This window comes from Aotus nancymaae, unplaced genomic scaffold (assembly GCF_030222135.1).
Source record: "Aotus nancymaae isolate 86718 unplaced genomic scaffold, 86718_ANA_hifiasm-v0.15.2.pri h1tg000038l, whole genome shotgun sequence".
NCBI classification, from domain to species: domain Eukaryota; kingdom Metazoa; phylum Chordata; class Mammalia; order Primates; family Aotidae; genus Aotus; species Aotus nancymaae.
The window spans coordinates 3,970,367-3,988,492 of NW_026988452.1; the positions used below are offsets into that span (position 1 = coordinate 3,970,367).

Consider the following 18,126-nt stretch of genomic DNA (forward strand, 5'->3'; position numbering starts at 1 on the left):
TTGGAACCTGGGAGGCAGAGGTTGCAGTGAGCCAGATTGCACCACTGCATTCCAGCCTGGGTGACAGAGCAAGAAAGAAAAAGAAAGAAAAAAGAGAAGAAAGAAAAAAGCATTTGGATTCAAATGAAGATTTGAAGACAGATCACAGAGATGATCAAGTTAGGAAGTTGTTAGGGTGGGCCCTGATGCAGCATGACTGCTGTCCTTACACAAAGAAGAAATTTGGGCAGAAAGACACATTTGGAGGGAGGACAATGTGAAGACACTGGGAGAAGATGGTCATCTACAAGCCAAGGAGGGAGCCTGGAACAGACCCTTCATTCACAGCCCTCGGAAGACACCAGCCCTGCCCACACCGTGACCTCAAACTTCAAGCTTTGAGAACTGTGAGACAATTCATTTCTGTTGCTTACATCACCCAGTTGGTGGTGCTTTATTTCAGCAGCCCTAGCAAACGAATACGCCACAGTGACAATAAGTACTATTTTAACTGGTTTCTACATTTATCAAAATAACATTTGTGCAAAGTTATAACATCAAAAGGCTTATGTTGGAAAATAATAGTTCCTTGTGCCACCTCACCCCACTCAACACCCCAGCCACAGAGGCAACCATTTTTAACTTTCCATAGCTATCTTTTCTCTATTTCCATATTGCTAAATAATTCACACAAATAGCCGTTTATATCCCTATTTATGGCAGGTTATTGGCTTCCTTTTGAGGGTGTAGTTTTCTTACATTCTACTTTTTCCTCTCCCTTTTCCCTTACCTACTGAATATAGTTAGTTAGTATTTTTTTTTTCATGTTTTAAAAAAGTGACATTGTTTTATTACTATCCGCAGGTGGGGCCTGTATGAGGTGGCTGGTGTGCTGGGCTCAAGGGAGATGATGACAGAAAGGCTGGAAGGAAATGGGGTGGATTTGAAGGCCAGGCCTAAGGGGTCCTCAGGTCCGCTTCTGGGAAGGGACAGCCTTGAGGAAGGAGTCATGGCAGGCCATAGCTAGGCCACCAATCAGATTCAGAAATTCTGAGAAGTCTAGCTGCCCGTCACTGTTGGTGTCCAGTTTCTTCATCATGTGGTCAAGGACTCCAGGGTCCTTCTGGTTCTTTGTGAAGACAGCCAGTTCTGTATTCATGAAGCTCAGGAACTCCGTCTTGGAGAGAGTGTAGTTATAACCATCTTTTCCAGCATACTTCTGGAAAACAGCAATCAGGGACTCGATGCACCGCTCAGTCTCTGTAGGGCTGGAGATTTTTGCCATGTTGGAGCTGAGCGAGGTGTGTGGGAGGCTGTGGCTGGGAGCGGTGCTGAGCAGTTAGTATTTATAGCACAATAAATATGTAAGTATTATTTCCTACAGAACTTTTAGATTAACTATGACTGTTCCCTTTCTTTGTATAACTTTCTTGTTCCTTTCTTGTTAATAATTGTCCCCTTTTTAATTTCATTCATTTATTTTAATCTGCTTAGTTTTAAATGTTACTTTTCACTCATTTTTTCCCAAACATTCCAACAGATCTGTCAACCATCTATTAATAATGTTTAAGCATTCTGATACACTGAATGATCTTACACATCTTTGTCTTTTGTAACCCTCTATCACCTCGTTCGGATTCCAGACTGGTTGCTCCCTAGACCAGGTGCAGGCCTGGGTCCACCCTTCCAGGCTTTGCTGGGAGAGATCACCCTGTCCTGGATCCCATGCTATCCTCATCTTTGGTGTGTTCCCTCGTTTTTCTGAAGCATGCCCTATAATACCTTTCTTAGAAGTATAGATGTATACTCTTTCTAAGAAAGGTATCGTAGGGCATGCTATATATAAAATACATATATATATATATATATATATATATATATATATATATATTATTTTTTGAGATGGAGTCTCGCTCTTGTTGTCCAGGTTGGAGTGCAATGGTGTGATCTTGGCTCACTGCAACCTCTGCCTCCCAGGTTCAAGCGATTCTCCTGCCTCAGCTTCCGAGTAGCTGGGATTACAGGTCATTCAGTTTATTCAAAGAAAAGCTGTCTAGTTTTCAGCCTGACAGGGGCAGGGAAGATACAGAAGTTTGAACACCATGCTGTTGATATTCTGTGATCAGAGTAGACAAGGGATCTGAGGGACCCACATGAGTGTGTGGACTTGTTTTGCTTATCAACCCTGCCCATCACCCCTCATTCTCACTGTTCCTGAATCAGGAAATTTCTCCATAATAAACTTCCAGTGACCACAGCGAGTTAGTATTGGTCTCAGCAATGACCCTGAGAGTCCACTCTGAGTGTGCGGCTTGTCTAGGCCTGATTCTTCCTTCCACTATACCAGGACGCTCTGAGTGTAGAGCCCCTCAGTGTTTTGACAGATAGCTTCTGGTGTGCTTTTCTCGGGCGTCGCTCCTGCAAGCACTCAGACGGAAACTTCCTCCACTCTGTTTACATCCTCCTTCCGCTTCATGTTTCCCAAAATTGGGTTATCATCTCTCATCTTTTTGTCACTTTTTCTTTTATCTTTGGGAGTTAAAATCATTTTTAAAATGCGCTACTGCCTTTGTGGAGGAAAATATTTTTTAGTCCTTTACCTTTTACAAATATTTTAATACTATAATTTTAATAATTTTTTGGAAAGGAGAGTAGAAAAAATAACCATATGTAGGTTATCTGCCACTGTTTACCAAAGGACAGTAATTGTAGCAAGATACAATTTACATATCATAAAACTCATCATTTTAAGCTGCAAAATTTAGAGCATTTTTAGAATATTCACAAGGGTGTGGAGCCATTACCACCATCTAATTTTGTAACATGTTCATCACTGTGAAAAGAAACCCCAGGGCAGGCGCAGTGGCTCACGCCTGTAATCCCAGCACTTTGGGAGGCCACAGTGGGCGGATCACTTGAGGTCAGGAGTTTGAGACCAGCCTGGCCAACATGGTGAAACCCCATCTCTACTAAAAATACAAAAATTAGCTGGGCGTGGTGGCATACGCCTGTAATTCCAGCTACTCAGGAGGCTGAGGCAGGAGAATCGCTTGAACCCAGGAGGCGGAGGTTGCAGTGAGCTGAGATTGCACCACTGCACTCCAGCCTGGGCAACAGAGTAAGATTCCATCTCCAAAAAGGAAAGGAAAAGAAAAGAAAAGAAACCCCAAACTCATTAGCAGTCACAATACTATTTTATATTAGCAAAGAGAGAAAGTCAACCATAAAAAGGGTTAGAAGGAATAGAAACGTTTTGTCAGGGAGATAATTGAAAATTAATATAAGTGAGTAAATTATTTGCAAAACAGCATTTCCTTAAGAAAGGAGATGTGCATGTCACTGGCAACATAAGAACATCTCTCATATTTCACCTAAAAACTTAAATATACATAAAGTCATATCCACAATTAGACAATTATTGTTTACTTAACAAAATTATGTATCAAATACGTGTTGTAAAAGTTGATTTTTTTCAAGCAGAAAGATAGAAGACAGACCAGAAAGTTTCAGATTCACAACAATGCTATTTTTCCTGATAAATATGAAAAACAAATGTTTCATTTTATAAATAATTATGAGACCAGCTGGGCATGGTGGCTCGGGCCTATAATCCCAGCACTTTGGGAGGTCAAGGCAGGAGGCTCACTTGAGCTCAGTTCAAGATCAACCTGGGCAACACAGAGACCTTGTCTCTTAAAAAAGAAAAGTAATAATAAGACCATTTAATTATTGTAAAGTAAATAATAATGAACTGGTCGATCAAATCCGAGAGAAAATAATCCTAAATGGCTCCTCATTTGCCTTTCAATCCTCTCTTTCAGTGTAAATCTGTCTCATCCAAGATTTTGACCTTAACCTTACAGATTTTTAGCAACACGTTCTCCAGTGTTCAATTGTGAACAGAGGAATATGATACCAATTGAGCTGCCAGCCGCTCAGACAAAGCCTCTGTGTCTTCCCAAGCTCCACGCCCAACATCTCCGTCTCTCTCCCTCTGCTCTGCTAGGGCCCAGTCACAATTGTGTTCTGGCCAGTGGTGACCTGTGTAATAACGTACATCGTGTTCCCTACTTAAGGGACTGGGTTTTATCTAATTCGCAGCGTTAAAACTCACTCTGTAGGAGCCACACCACGGCTGTCAGACCTCCTGTGCCCAGTCCAGGTTTGGTGCTCTGTGTAACTCTGACATTAGAGTAGGAAAGTGTGGCTGTGGGGTAGCAATATGCAAGGATGCCAGCAAGAGGGGAGACCCAGGATGAGAATGTATCAGTGTGGTGTCCGCCTGCAGCGGTGGACGCGCCCTAATTCCAATTCCTGATCCAGGTTTTCACTAGACAAGAAATATGCACCATGGAGCAGGACCCCACACTAATGGAACTAACCTCTGAAAAGAAGACTCACCATTATTTTAATTCTGTGCTTACCAAGCAGCCAGACATTTGTCACTTTGTGATGTGGTAGTTTATGAAGAAAGTGTCTTCAGAAAATCACATATCCCAAGTAATTGATAAGCATTGTGAGTTAATACATTGGAATTTACCGTCAGGCGCTGTTTGTCGTTGTTGCTGTTGTTTAAGGCTCTGTTTTAACACTGCTGGGGACAATAAGATCTTTATGAATAAAAGCTACCTTCTCTAAGTTACTGCCCCTTGATAAACTAAAAATTTGATTTCTGATCTTATTGATCTGAAATCCACAATAAGATGTCAACAGCACCTGTGGCTAAGCTGACAATAGCTTATTTTTAACTTAATCTTTTTTTTACCTGAAGTTTCTGTTAACCCCATTTACTCCAAATTTCGTTTCTCAGCTGGTGACCGAATTTGAGAAAGATTAACTTCATTGGGTGGATTTCTCAGAGGGCTCTGACTGCAACACAACTCCAGCAAGATTTTTTTTTTTTTTTGAGACGGAGTTTCGCTCTTGTTACCCAGGCTGGAGTGCAATGGCGCGATCTCGGCTCACCGCAACCTCGGCCTCCTGCGTTCAGGCAATTCTCCTGCCTCAGCCTCCTGAGTACTGGGATTACAGGCGCGCGCCACCATGCCCAGCTAATTTTTTGTATTTTTAGTAGAGACGGGGTTTCACCATGTTGACCAGGATGGTCTCAATCTCTTAACCTCGTGATCCACCCGCCTCGGCCTCCCAAAGTGAAGATTTCTTTTTAATAAAAAGGATCCCCGCCAATTAAAACTGTCCTAAGGGGCCAGGCGCAGTGGCTCATGCCTGTAAGTCCAGCGCTTTGGGAGGCTGAGGTGGGCGGATCATCTGGTCAGGAGTTCAAGACCAGCCTGGCCAACATGGTGAAACCCCATCTCTATTAAAAATACAAAAATTAGCTGGGTGTGATGGTGGGTGCCTGTAATCTCAGCTATTCAGGAGGCTGAGGCAGGAGAATGCTTGAAATCAGAAGGCAGAGGTTGCAGTGAGCTGAGATCGCACCCCTGCACTCCAGCCTGGGTGACACAGTGAAACTCCATCTCAAATAATAATAATAATAATAATAATTGTCCTAAGAGTTCCATGCCTGGCAGAGCCAGGAACCAGTGAATTTTCACTCAAGGAAAGTTTGAGTAGGTGTGCCCTGAATAATTCTTCACTGAGTCCCAGAGAGGGAGTTATATGGATGATTGCTTATGAGGGGACTTGTGAAGGAAAAATGTTAAACATTCTTCACAAATAGTTTTAACAGTTAATTGTTTTACCAGCCAATAACTTTACTACAACTTTAAGGGAGTAAATGCTAGAACCATTATAAACTACACTGTGATGGCTAATTTTATGCATCATCTTGACTGGGTCACAGGATACTCAGCTGTCTGCCTAAACCTTACTTCTGGGTGTATCTGTGCGAGTGTTTCCAGGAGAGATCAGCATTTGAATTGCTGAACTGAGTCAAGCAGACCACCCTCCCCAGTGTGGGTGGGCCTCACCCAGTGTTCAGGGCCTTATAGAACAAAACAGCAGAGGAAGGCTGGATTTGCACTCCTGCCCAACTGCTTGAGCTGAGACATTGACCTCTACCCTCAGCGGTCCTGGTTCTCAGGCTATCGGACCTGGACTGGAATCTATGTCATCGGCTCTCCAGGCCTCAGGTCTTTGAACTTCACCATCTAAGTGACAGTGAGACCCTGTCTCAAAAAAAAAAAAAAAAAAAAAGAATAAAACAAAAACATTATTGTTCCTTTCAATTTATGTCTATGATTTTTTCAAATCACTTCTAAGCTGTTAGAACATTATTTAAGTTATTCAAGCCGACTTACTTCATAAAAGGAGCTATTAAATATTTCTTTTGACTATGGCCATGAAGAATTGAATCAAGAATGTTTAAAATCTGTTCTGTCATAGTGACAAAAAGTAAGACCAAAAAAAAAGGATGCTTAAGAATCTCTGGTATACATTATTTAAAAAAAAATAGTTGTGCTCTGTGGGAACATTAAACCTTTGCTTGCTTGCTTGTTTTTTGAGACAGAGTCTTGTTCTGTCACCCAGCTGGAGGGTAGTGGCACTGTCTCAGCTCAGTGCAATCTCTCTGCCTCCCAGGTTTAAGAGATTCTCCTGCCTCAGCCTCCTGAGTAGCTGAGATTACAGGCACGTGCCACCACACCTGGCTACTTTTTGTATTTTTAGTAGAGATGGGGTTTCACCAAGTTGGCCAGGATGGTCTTAAACTTCTGACCACAACTGATCCATCCACCTTGGCCTCCCAGAAGTGCTGGGATTACAGACATGTGATCCCATGATGCCCAGCCTAAACCTTCACTTTGAAAAGAAAAATATATATTATCTGTGGAATCCCTGAAGCAATTCTGAAAAATCCCCTGTTTCCTCAAAGAACCATATGAACAACTAAAAAGCGTGAATTTTTCTCAATCTGTCATCCAGACACACGAATCTCACCCAAGGTTAGGTAGCAGGAGGGCAGGAGAGAGCACCCAAATACCCCAAGCAATCTGGAGAACAGCCCATCAGAAACCAATTGACTACCTGATGCCTCCTCTTCCTTTTCTTTTTTTTTTTCTTTTTGAGATGGAGTCTTCTCTGTCGCCTAGGCTGGAGTGCAGTGGCGTGATCTCGGTTCACTGCAATCTCTACCTCCCAGGTTCGAGCAATTCTCTGTCTCAGCCTCTCGAGTAGCTGGGATTGCAGGCGCCACTCACCACGCCTGGTTAAGTTTTGTATTTTTAGTAGAGACGAGGTTTCACCATCTTGGCTAGTGTGGTCTTGAACTCCTAACCTCATGATCCACCTGCCTCGGCCTCCCAAAATACTGGGATTACAGGCTTGAGCCACTGCGCCTGGCCTCTACCTCCTTTTCATTTAAGTCCCAGAGCCCCTCTGATACTTGGGGGGCAACATGCTTAGCTTTACAAAGAACCTACACTGCCCAGCATTCACTGCAAGTGGTGGTGCCCGAGGATGAGTGATGTGCATGTGGAGGCCTGGCTGGGCCTTCAGGAACATTCTTTCAGGGTTAGACTTGTTCCACTGGCAGGCACCCTTCTACCCTTCCCCTTTCCCCTCTTCCTGCCTGTAATATGGGGTGCTTCGAATGGCGCGAAGGCGGACATCTTGCAACCATGAGAATGAAAATTAAGCCAGGCAGAGCGCACAGAGGACTCTGAAACACGGAAAACAGCTGGAGCCTCTGTGCAATCTCCAGATTGCCTAGTTGTGATTCACTTTCTACAAGTGAAAAATGTGCCCCTGTCTTCACTAAGCCCCTGTTAGTTTGGGCCTCTGTAATTAGCAGCCAGACAATTTCTAATGATACAGACAGGTCTCCATAAGGAATGAAAGAGACATGGTTGGAATTAACCTCTATTTGTATTAAATATTCATGCCATAACACTGTAACACTTCAATTATTAAATCAAGTGTATCTCACCCAAAATTCTGTAATCTAGGTCAGTGGACAGAGTAAATGATGAAAAAGCAATCGTAGCTAAGCTCAATGTGTTTCTCAGGTGATTCTCTTACGGTAGCCAGCTGCAGTAGCGATCTAGTATGCAGACAGTTTTCTCTTATCACTTAACAAGGAGTATATTGATTAGGGTATTAGTTTCTTATCGTTGTTGCCACAAAGTGCCACAAATTTAATGGCTTAAAACAGCACAACCTGAAGCAGCTGCCTTATCTTAATGAAGGTGGTTCTGAAGGTGGAAGTCCAACATTGGCTTCACTGGACTCCGATCAGGATACAAGCAGGGCTGTATTTCTTCTGCAGACTGGGGAATAACATGCTCCCCTTTTCAGCCTGCATTTCCTCAGGAGGCTGCCTACGCTGCTGGCTGCTGCCATAAAGGCAGTACAAATTGAAAAGAAAAAAGAAAAAAAAAAGCCAGGCACAGCAGCTCCCGCCTTGAGGGGCTAGTGGGAGGATTGCTTGAGGCCAGGAGTTTGAGACAAGCCTGGGCAACATAGTAAGACCTCATCTTTATAAAAATTTAAAAATAAAAATTAGCCAGGTGTGGTAGTGCGTGCCTGTAGTCTTAGCTATTCAGGAGGCGGGACAGGGAGCATCACTTGAGCCCAGGAGTTCAAGGTCGCAGGGAGGGAGCCATAATCACACCACTGCCCTCCAGCCTGGGTGACAAAGTGAAAAAACAAAACAAAACAAACAACAAAAAAAAAAAAGAAAAGAAAAGAAAAAGAGGCTCAGCTTTTCCTTTTGCAGAACAGGCAGATGGGTCAGAGCAGCGCGGCTGGGGACAGGGAGGGCTGTAGCGGGGCTGGGGAGGAAGTGGCCGCGCAGCGCTGCCAGGGGTGGGGTTGGGGACCACGCTTCCCGGGCCTCGTCAACACCAGCCTACACTCCGGGCCCAGGCTTCTCTCTCCCATCGTCTTAACCATCACTTGGAGGTCGCAGATGTATGATGGAGACAGAGGCAAGGTTTTCACTAAGTTGGCGACATCAGGGTTAACTAAGAGTGAATTGAGGGCGCGATGCTGTAAGGATGGGATCCCCCCCCACCAACCACCACCACCACCCCCCTTATGTCCTGTTCACTTCCTGCGATCTCAGATCTGGGAGATCCCGGGAGGCCTAGAAACAGGAGGAGTCAGATTGTGGGGTCCTGGGCCCCAAAGCCTAAATCTTGCCCTCTCTACCCTAGAGCTAAGTGACCACCCCCAAGCTTCATTTGACCACGTGGACAAAAAACAGGCTCCTTTCCATTAGTAAGAGCTGCAATTAATGCAGTCATCTTCAGAAAGCACACAGGTAAGCCGGTGTCCAGGATCCGACCTGCGACCATCTCACCCAGCAATGACTGCTCCCCTTAAGCGCCGAGAAGGGAATCATAATTAGGAATCCCCCATCGTGTTTCAAGTCTGCAAATCCAAACAGCAGATGTGGCTCGGCGTGGTAGAATCCAACCACCTGGCATCTCCATCTCCAGCAGTCTTCCATTGCTGCCGATGTCTTCCAGATCAAACAGAACACGACTGCTGCATGGATGCTTTTCCCCTTCCATCTCTTCCTTTCACTCCAGGGGCCCCAGTTTTCTGAGTAACCTAAATCGCCACTGAAAGTTGTCTAAGTTTACAGACCAAACCCTTTCAAAGCAAAGGCATGGGCACCCAAAAATTGAGCTCTGTAAAGCACAGAAAAAACTTTCCCAGTCCCAAGATTTAGCCAATCACACATTCAGGGAAACAATCAGCTACTTTGCCAGGTCTCACCTTCCTTTCCTGGCGCCTCCTTTGGGCCTGGCTGGTCCCCAGGGTCCCGTTTCTGAATTCTCTTTGGGCCCCAAGGCTTCTGTATGAGCTTCACTGTGCTACAGGCAGGTCCAGTCTCCTCAGTAAACCACCTGTTCTATCTTACCCATCAGGCCAGTCACAGTGGCTCACACTCGTAATCCCAGCACCTTAGGAGGCTGAGGTGGGAGGAGCACTTGAGGCCAGGAGTTTGAAACCAGCCTGGGCAACATAGTAAGACCCCGCCTCTACAAAAAAAATAAAAACACTTAGCCGAGTGTGGTGGCATGGACCTGTAGTCCTGGCTACTCGGGAGGCTGAGGTGGGAGGATCCCTTGAGCCCAGGAGTTCCAGGCTGCAATGAGCTAGAATTTCATAGCTATGAGACTAAATAAATAAATACAAATAAAGAAGAGGGAAAAAAAAGAAAAAGAAAATCAGGGAAGAGACTTCTCCACTTTTAAGAACATTTACTTTAGAAAACTTATAATACTAGGCAGGGCAAGTTGGCATACACCTGTAATCCCAGCACTTAGGGAGGCCAAGGTGGGTGGATCGCCTGAAGTTGGGAGTTTAGACCAGCCTAACCAACAGGGAGAAACCCCATCTCTACTAAAAAATACAAAATTAGCCGGGCATTGTGGTGCATGCCTGTAATCACAACTACTTGGGAGGCTAAGGCAGGAGAATCACTTGAACCTAGGAGGTGGAGGTTGCAGTGAGCCGAGATGGCACCATTGCACTCCAGCCTGGGCAACTAGAGTGAAACTCTGTCTCAAAAAAAAAGAAAAGAAAACTTATAATTCTGAGTTCTTCCTCTGCCTCTTTGAGGTGTGTATAATTCGTTTTAAAAGCTACAAGCCAGCATCACAGCCCAGGAATGGCCTTCTCCAGGATCTGTGGATCATCTCTTTGAAATGTAAACATCAAGGGACGTGGCCCCTGCATCTCCCAGTTCCTGTGGGAGGATGGCAGCCTGACTTCAGTGGGTGCCTCACTCCAAATTGCAAAACAATCTCCTGTCTTAAAGATAAGAGAAGTGTATTTGTCCTTTGGATATAGCAACTACCTACATGGATGGCTACCCCAATTATCAGGTGAATTTAGGATGAACTATGTGTGACAAAGTAAACAAATTGTATTCATGATATCTTTGAAAGTTTTGTGACAGTGTCATTTTCTTTTTTCTAAAGTATTTGGAGAGGGAGAGAAGCACTTTGAATCATTGCCACTGAAATAAAGCAATCTTTTTTTTTTTTTTTTTTTTTGCTTAAAGTCATTCAAGTGTCTGTCTTAAGAGGTGCTGTTCAGTCCACTTGCTAGAGGAGTAGTTATTGTTCATCTTGAAAACATCTGGCCAGGCATGGTGGTTCACGCCAGTAGTCCCAGCACTTTGGGAGGCCAAGGCAGGCGGATCACCTGAGGTCAGGAGTTCGAGACCAGAGTGGCCAACATGGCAAAACCATGTCTCTATTAAAAATACAAAAATTAGCCAGCCGTGCTGGCACATGCCTGTAATCTCAGCTACTCAGGAGGCTAAGGCAAGAGAATCACTTGAACCCAGAAGGCAGAGGTTGCAGTGAGCTGAGATCACACCACTGCACTCCAGCATGGGTGACAGAGTGAGACTCCATCTTTTAAGACAGCAAGAAAGAAAGAGAGAAAGAGAGAAAGAAAAAGGGAAAGAGAGAAAGAGAGAGAAAGAAATAAAAAAGAAAGAAGGGAAAGAGAGAAAAAGAGAAAGAAAGAAAGAAGAAAGAAAAAAGAAAGAAAAAGGGAGAGAGAAGGAAGGGAGGGAGGGAAGAAGAAAGAAAAAAGGAAAGAGAGAGAGAAGAAAGAAAAGAAAGAAAGACATTTATGTATGTGTCTATACACTGTGTAAAAGGGTGAGCTATCTTTCTGTCCTCATAATCTTAGTAGATTGCCTGTGATGTGCATTACATCTGCTTTAATATTTATTTGATAATAAAACTATTTTCTTTTTCTTTAACTCTTTGGACTTGTTTTCTAGGGTGGTAGATTTTATTTTTAATTGAATTCCCTAGCACTGACTTGCGGCCTCTTTCTCTGTCTTCAAAGCTAGCAGTGCACCATCTTCTCCATTTTCTCCCTCTCTTTCTACCGTGCCCACACGTGCCTCTGCTTCGAATCTTTTTCTCTGTCTCACCCCTAATTCCCTCTTAGATGCACTCCTCTGATTCTATTGGACCCACTAGATAATCCAGAATCCTCTTCCCACCTCAGGATCCTTGAGTTAATCACATCTGCAAAATGCCTTTTCTGCATAAGGTAACATAGTCACAGGTTCTAGGAATTAAGACATGGGTATCTTTGGGAACCAATTATTTAGCCCACCACAGCACCTTCACCAGACTATGGGAACAAAAGTTTGGTTAGAGCCCACTAATAATGATAAATCTCCCAAATTTGTAGACTATGAACCCAAGAGGTTGCCCTAAGAAAAAGGGCAAATAGAAAGTAAAATAGTTCTGGCACAATCTTGCAGTCGCTTGGTTGACCCAGAAAATTCTCAGTTCCTGGAGGTAAACATAGATTAACAGTATACCCAAGCAAGGAAAAGTGACTGTGTTTTCTGGAGAGAGGTAACAATCTCCAAGTTATCAAGTTACTTCTTCCAACAACTTTTTAAATGAAAGGCCCTATCCATATTCAAAGATAGGCAACATGAATGAGAAGTTGCAGGAAAAAACATGCACCAGAAACAAAAACATAAGCGATCTTCATCACGGAGTTATCTAACACAGTTTAAAGTAGCTCTTCTTATTGGGAACAAGGAGATAAAAGATAAGATTGAAAACTTTGACTGTGACCTGAAAACTACAAAAACTTCCTGGGAAATTGGACAAAAAGAAAAAACAATAGAAATTTTAAAACTCAAAAGTAAAATCATGCAAATTACCAACTAAACAGATCAGTATAAAATCAGATTAGACACAGCTGAAGAGGGAATTAGTGAATCAAAAAGCTATATGAGGCAGGGTGTGGTGGCTCATGTCTATAATTCCAGAACTTTGAGGGGCTGAGGCAGGAGGACTGCTTGAGCCCAGGAGTTCAAGACCAGCCTGGAAACATGGCAAACCACATCTCTCAAAAAAAAAAAAAAAAAAAAAAAAAACCTAGTATAGTGGCACATGCTACTCAGGAGGCTGAGAGGTGGGAGGATCACCTGAGCCCAGGTGGTTGAGGCTGCAGTGACCCAAAATCTGTATCCTAGGTAACTCCAGCCTAGCAACTCACTGCTCTCCAGCCTAGGCAACAAAGTGAGACCCTGTCTCAAAAAAAAAAAAAAAAAAAAAAAAAACTAGTTAAAAGAAAACATCCAGAATGCAGCACAGAGGGAAAAAAGAATGAAACACACAGAAGAAAAACTGAAGGAAATAGTAAAACAGTGCAGCATGTAGTTAACTGGAATCCCAGAGGGACAGATAAAAATTGTATCTCAGCTGGGCGCGGTGGCTCACGCCTGTAATCCCAGCACTTTGGGAGGCTGAGGTGGGTGGATCACCTGAGGTCAGGAGTTCGAGATCAGCCTGACCGATATGGTAAAACTCCATCTAAAAAAATAAAAATAAAATTGTATCTCAAAATATTGAAAGACATGAATTCAAAGTCTAAAGATATGCTAACACCCTCAGCATGATAAGTAAAAAGAAATTCACAAATTGACACACTTATAAAAAACTTTTAGAAAAAATAAACTAGACAAAGAGAAGCAGCCAAACGAAAACAGACATTATCTTCAAGGAAGAAATAATTAGGATAAAAGCTGCTGAATAATGCCTTCTAAAATGAAGCCCCCAAAATCAGTGTTCTCCAGACGACTGTAACAAGACTCAGAATCAACACAACACAACAACGAACCCAGCACTTTGGGAGGCTAAGGCGGGCAGATCACTTGAGGCCAAAAGTTCAAGACCAGCCTGGCCAAAATGGGAAAAGCTCGTCTCTAAATAAAATAAAATAAAAAGTCCAGGATGCAATCCAAAACTACTTGGCATATAGAGAAATCAAAAAATATGACCAAGTTTCAAATGAAAAGATGATCAAAAGGCACTTTACCAAAGAAGATCAATACAGGTGGCAGATAGAAAAAAGATACTCGACATCATTAATCATTAGGGGAATATAATTATGCCCACAATGATGCTGCACTATAAACCCATTGAATGGCTTTTTAAAGATTTCAGACAATACTAAATGCAAGTGAGGTTGTGGAGCAACCAGAATTCTTTTTTTTTTTTTTTCTTTTGAGACAGAGTCTCACTCTGTTGCCCAGGCTGGAGTGCAATGGTGCAGATCTCAGCTCACTGCAAAAATCGCCACCTCCCAGGTTCAAGCAATTCTTCTGCTTCAGCCTCCCGAGTAACTGAGACCACAGGTGCCTACCACCACATCCAGCTAGTTTTTGTATCTTTAGTAGAGATGGGGTTTCACCTCATTGGCCAGACTGGTCTCAAACTCCTGGTCTCAAGTGAACCCACCCGTCTCAGCCCCCCAAAGTGCTGGGATTATAGGTGTGAGCTGCCACACCTGACCCAGAACTCTTAACCATCGTTAGTGGGGTTGCAAAATAGTACAGCCACTTTGGAAGACAATTTGGCAGTTTCTCAAAAAGTTAAACTAAACATACTTACTATGTGAACCAGCAGTCCCACTGCTGAACTTCCCTAAAGAAATAAACTCAACTGATACATAAATGTTTATTGTGACTTCATTTATAATTACCAAATACTGAAAATCGGACTGGAAACTCAATGTCTTTCAACTAGTGAGTGAACAAACAGAGGCTGGTACATTCGCACAATGGAATACTAGTCAACAGTAAGAGGGAACGGACTGTTGGAACCGGTAACAACAGGAAGGAATCTCAGATGCATTATGTTAACTAAAAGAAGCCAGACACAAAAGTCTGCATAGTGCACGGTTCCACTTATATGACATTCTGGAAAAGGCAAAACTAAAGTGATGGAGAAGTATTGGTAGGTGCTGGGAGCAGGGGTAGGAGGAGGTTGGGGAAGGCTATAAAAGAGCGTGGGAGAATGCTTTGGGTGACAGAACTATCGTGTATCTTGATCGTGGTGGTGGTGATGAGCTGTACGTGTTGTCGAAACTCAGAACTAGGCTGGGCACGGTGGCTCACGCTTGTGATCCCAGCACTTTGGGAGGCCAAGGTAGGAGCCCAGGACTTGAGCCCAGGGGTTTGAGACTAGCCTGGGCAACACAGTGAGAACCCCACCTCTACAAAAAAAAAAAATTAACTGGGCATGGTGGCTACTCAAGAGGCTAAGGGGAGAGGATTGCCTGAGCCCAGGAGGTCAAGCTTGCAGTGAACTGTGATTGCACCACTGTACTCCAGCCGAGAAAATAGAGTGAGATCCTGTCTCTAAAAAACCTCATGCCTGTAATCCCAGCATTTGAGGAAGCCAAGGTGGGAGGAGTGCTTGAGCCTGGGCAACCTGGCGAAACCCTGTCTTGACAAAAAATACAAAAATTAGCTGGGCATGGTGGCGTGCACCTGTAGTCCCAGCTACTTGGAAGGCTGAAGTGGGAGAATCACTTGAGCCTGGGAGGTTGAGGCTGCAGTGAGCCATGATCACACCACTGCACTCTATCCTGGATGACAGAGTGGGACTGTGTCTCAAAAACAATTTTAAATATTTTTTTTTAAAAATTTTAAGCTTCTAGAACTAAACAACAAAAAGTGAATTTTACTGTATACAAATCATATCTCAATTTTAAATTTTTTAATTAAAAAAGGTTAATTCTAAAATAGGGGATAAAGAAAAGCAGGCAAGACAAACAGAACATAATAAGATGAGCAAAATATATTGTCACCGTCCATTCAGGCTGCCATAATAAAGTACCACAGAGCAGGTGGCTTACAAACAGGAATTCACTCCTCACGGTTCCGGATGCTCGGATCAAGATGCCCGCATGGCCCCAGATTCTGATGAGGGCCTTCTGGCTTACAGATTACCAGCTTTTCTTTTTTTGTACCTCGTACACCAGAAAGAGAGTTAGAGCACTTCCTGGGGTTCCTTTTGTCAGGGCACTAATCCCATTCATGAAGGCTTCTCCCTTATGACCTAACGACCTCTCAAAGGCCCCACACCTCTTAATACTGTCATGATGGGGTAAGGATTTCCACATTTGAATTGGAGTTGGGGAACATAAAAATTCAGTCCATTGTATCATTCAGTAATTACACTATCTGTAAATGAAGTAAATGCTCCAATTGAAGCAAGAATTTCAAATTGGAAATAACATTCAATGACACACATCTCCTCCCGTTCTTCATTCTGATGCTTCAGCTTCTTGCAGAGAGAAGGTGGGACTGTGAGAGCCTCAGAGCAGGACTGCTAGAGGCCAGATGCAGTGGCTCACACCTGTAATTCCAACACCTTGGGAGGCCAAGGCAGATGGATCACTCGAGGTCAGGAGTTCGAGACCAGCCTGGGCAATATAGTGAAACCCTGTCTCTACACTAAGTAGGCCAGGCACAGTGGCTCACGCCTGTAATCCCAGCACTTTGGGAGGCTGAGGCAGGTGGATCACCTGAGATCAGGAGTTTGAGACCAGCCTGGCCAACATGGTGAAACCACTTCTCTACTAAATACACAAAAATTAGCTGGCCTTGGTGGCACGTGCCTGTAGTCCCAGCTGCTCAGGAGGCTGAGGCAGGAGAATCGCTTGAACCCAGTAGGTGGAGGTTGCAGTGAGCCGAGATCATGCCACTGTACTCCAGCCTGGGTGACAGAGGGAGACTGTCTCAATCAATCAGTCAATCAATCAATGTAGTGTAGCCTTAATGTGCAGGGTTTATAATGTCAACGGCAGAGTACAGTAATGTCCTGGGCCTTCACACTTGCTCACCACTCACTCCCTGACTCACCCAGAGTGAATGCTGCAAGCTCCACTCATGTTAAGTGCCCCATACAGGTGTACTAGTTTTTATCTTTTTTATTGCATTTTTCCTGCCGATTTTCTGTTTAAATATGTTTTTATACACGAATGCCATTGTGTTCGAACTGCCTGCAGTATTCAGTACAGTAACATGCTGTACACGTTTATAGTAGCTATGGTTTGGGTATTTGTCTTCCCCAAGCCTCAGGTTGAGATTTGAGCCCCAGTGTTGGAGGTGAAACCTAATGAGAGGCATTTGGGTCATGGTGGGGAGAATCCGTCATGAACGGCTTGATGCCAGCCTCGCAGTAATGAGTGAGTTCTCAGTCTGAGTTTCCTTGAGAGCTGTCTGTGAAAAAGAGCCTGCTGCCTTGCCCTCTCACTCTCTTGCTGCTCCTCTTGCCATGTGATCTCCGCCCATGATGGCTCCCCTTCTTTTTCCGCCATGAGTGGAAGCAACCCGGGGCCCTCACCAGGAGCAGATGCTGGCACCATGCTTCTTGTACAGCTGCAGAACTGTGAGCCAAATAAACTTTTCTTCATAAATTACCGAGCCTTAGATATTCCTTTATGACAACACAATCAGACTAAGACAGTAACCTAGGAGCGGTGGGCTACGCCATATAGCCAAGGTGTGTATCAGCTATGCCATTATCATTTGTGTAAGTACACTCTGTGATGTTTGCACAATGGTGAAATGGCCTAACCACGCATTTCTCAGAAAACATTCCCATCGTTAAGTTTCGTATGACTGTATATTCTTCAAGCACTTCATGCATATTGTCTCATCTGCTCCCCACGACAACCCTATTCGATGTTCTTATTATTCTCATTTTATAGATGTTGAAACTTAAACTCAAAGATCTTCAGTAACTTGCCCAGTCACAGTCCGGGGAGGAAATGCGACCTTAATTCGGAAAGTCTGACCGGTCTGTGCTCGTAATCACTGCGCTATACTGCACCCTTGTGGCCAGAATGAGTCAGTAGAAACAGCTGAAAGTGATCGCAGGCTGGGAGGACGGAGGTGTCACTCAGGCAATGAGTACTGGCTTGGGAATGGGAACCCAGGCAATGAGGAGTGCTGGCTTGGGAATGGGATTTTCCTAGATTTCAGTCCTCGCTGCTGCATCGCAACTGGAGACTGAGATATTAACCAAACCAGCGTTCACACTCCAAGGCCCACAGCTGCTATAGCTGGATGGCAGGCTTGACAGAGGAGAGCAAACATCCCAACGGTCTGGGACAGGCCTGGTTTAGATTTCTTTTCCCTGTGTCCTTTCCAGTTTATCACTAGTCCAAGATTGTCCATTTTGTGACAACGTTTTTATTTTTATTATTTTTTATTTTCGAGATGGAGTCTCACTCTGTCACCCAGGCTGGAGTGCTGTTGATCGATCTTGGCTCACTGCAACTTCCACCTCCTGGGCTCAGGCGAGTCTCCTGCCTCAGCCTCCCGAGTAGCTGGGATGACAGGCGTGTGTCACCATGCTCAGCTATTTTGTTGTTGTTGTTTTTAGTAGA

At 44.0% G+C, this 18,126-nt stretch overlaps 1 protein-coding gene across 1 annotated transcript; it reads right to left on the reverse strand.

Moving 5' to 3' along the window:
• Nucleotides 1-946: 946 nt before the first annotated feature.
• Nucleotides 947-1,270, reverse strand: LOC105722530 (protein S100-A11-like). The gene has a single exon (XM_064384789.1). The coding sequence runs from the start codon at nucleotides 1,262-1,264 to the stop codon at nucleotides 947-949; it is 318 nt and encodes a 105-aa protein (XP_064240859.1). The 5' UTR covers nucleotides 1,265-1,270.
• Nucleotides 1,271-18,126: the final 16,856 nt, after the last annotated feature.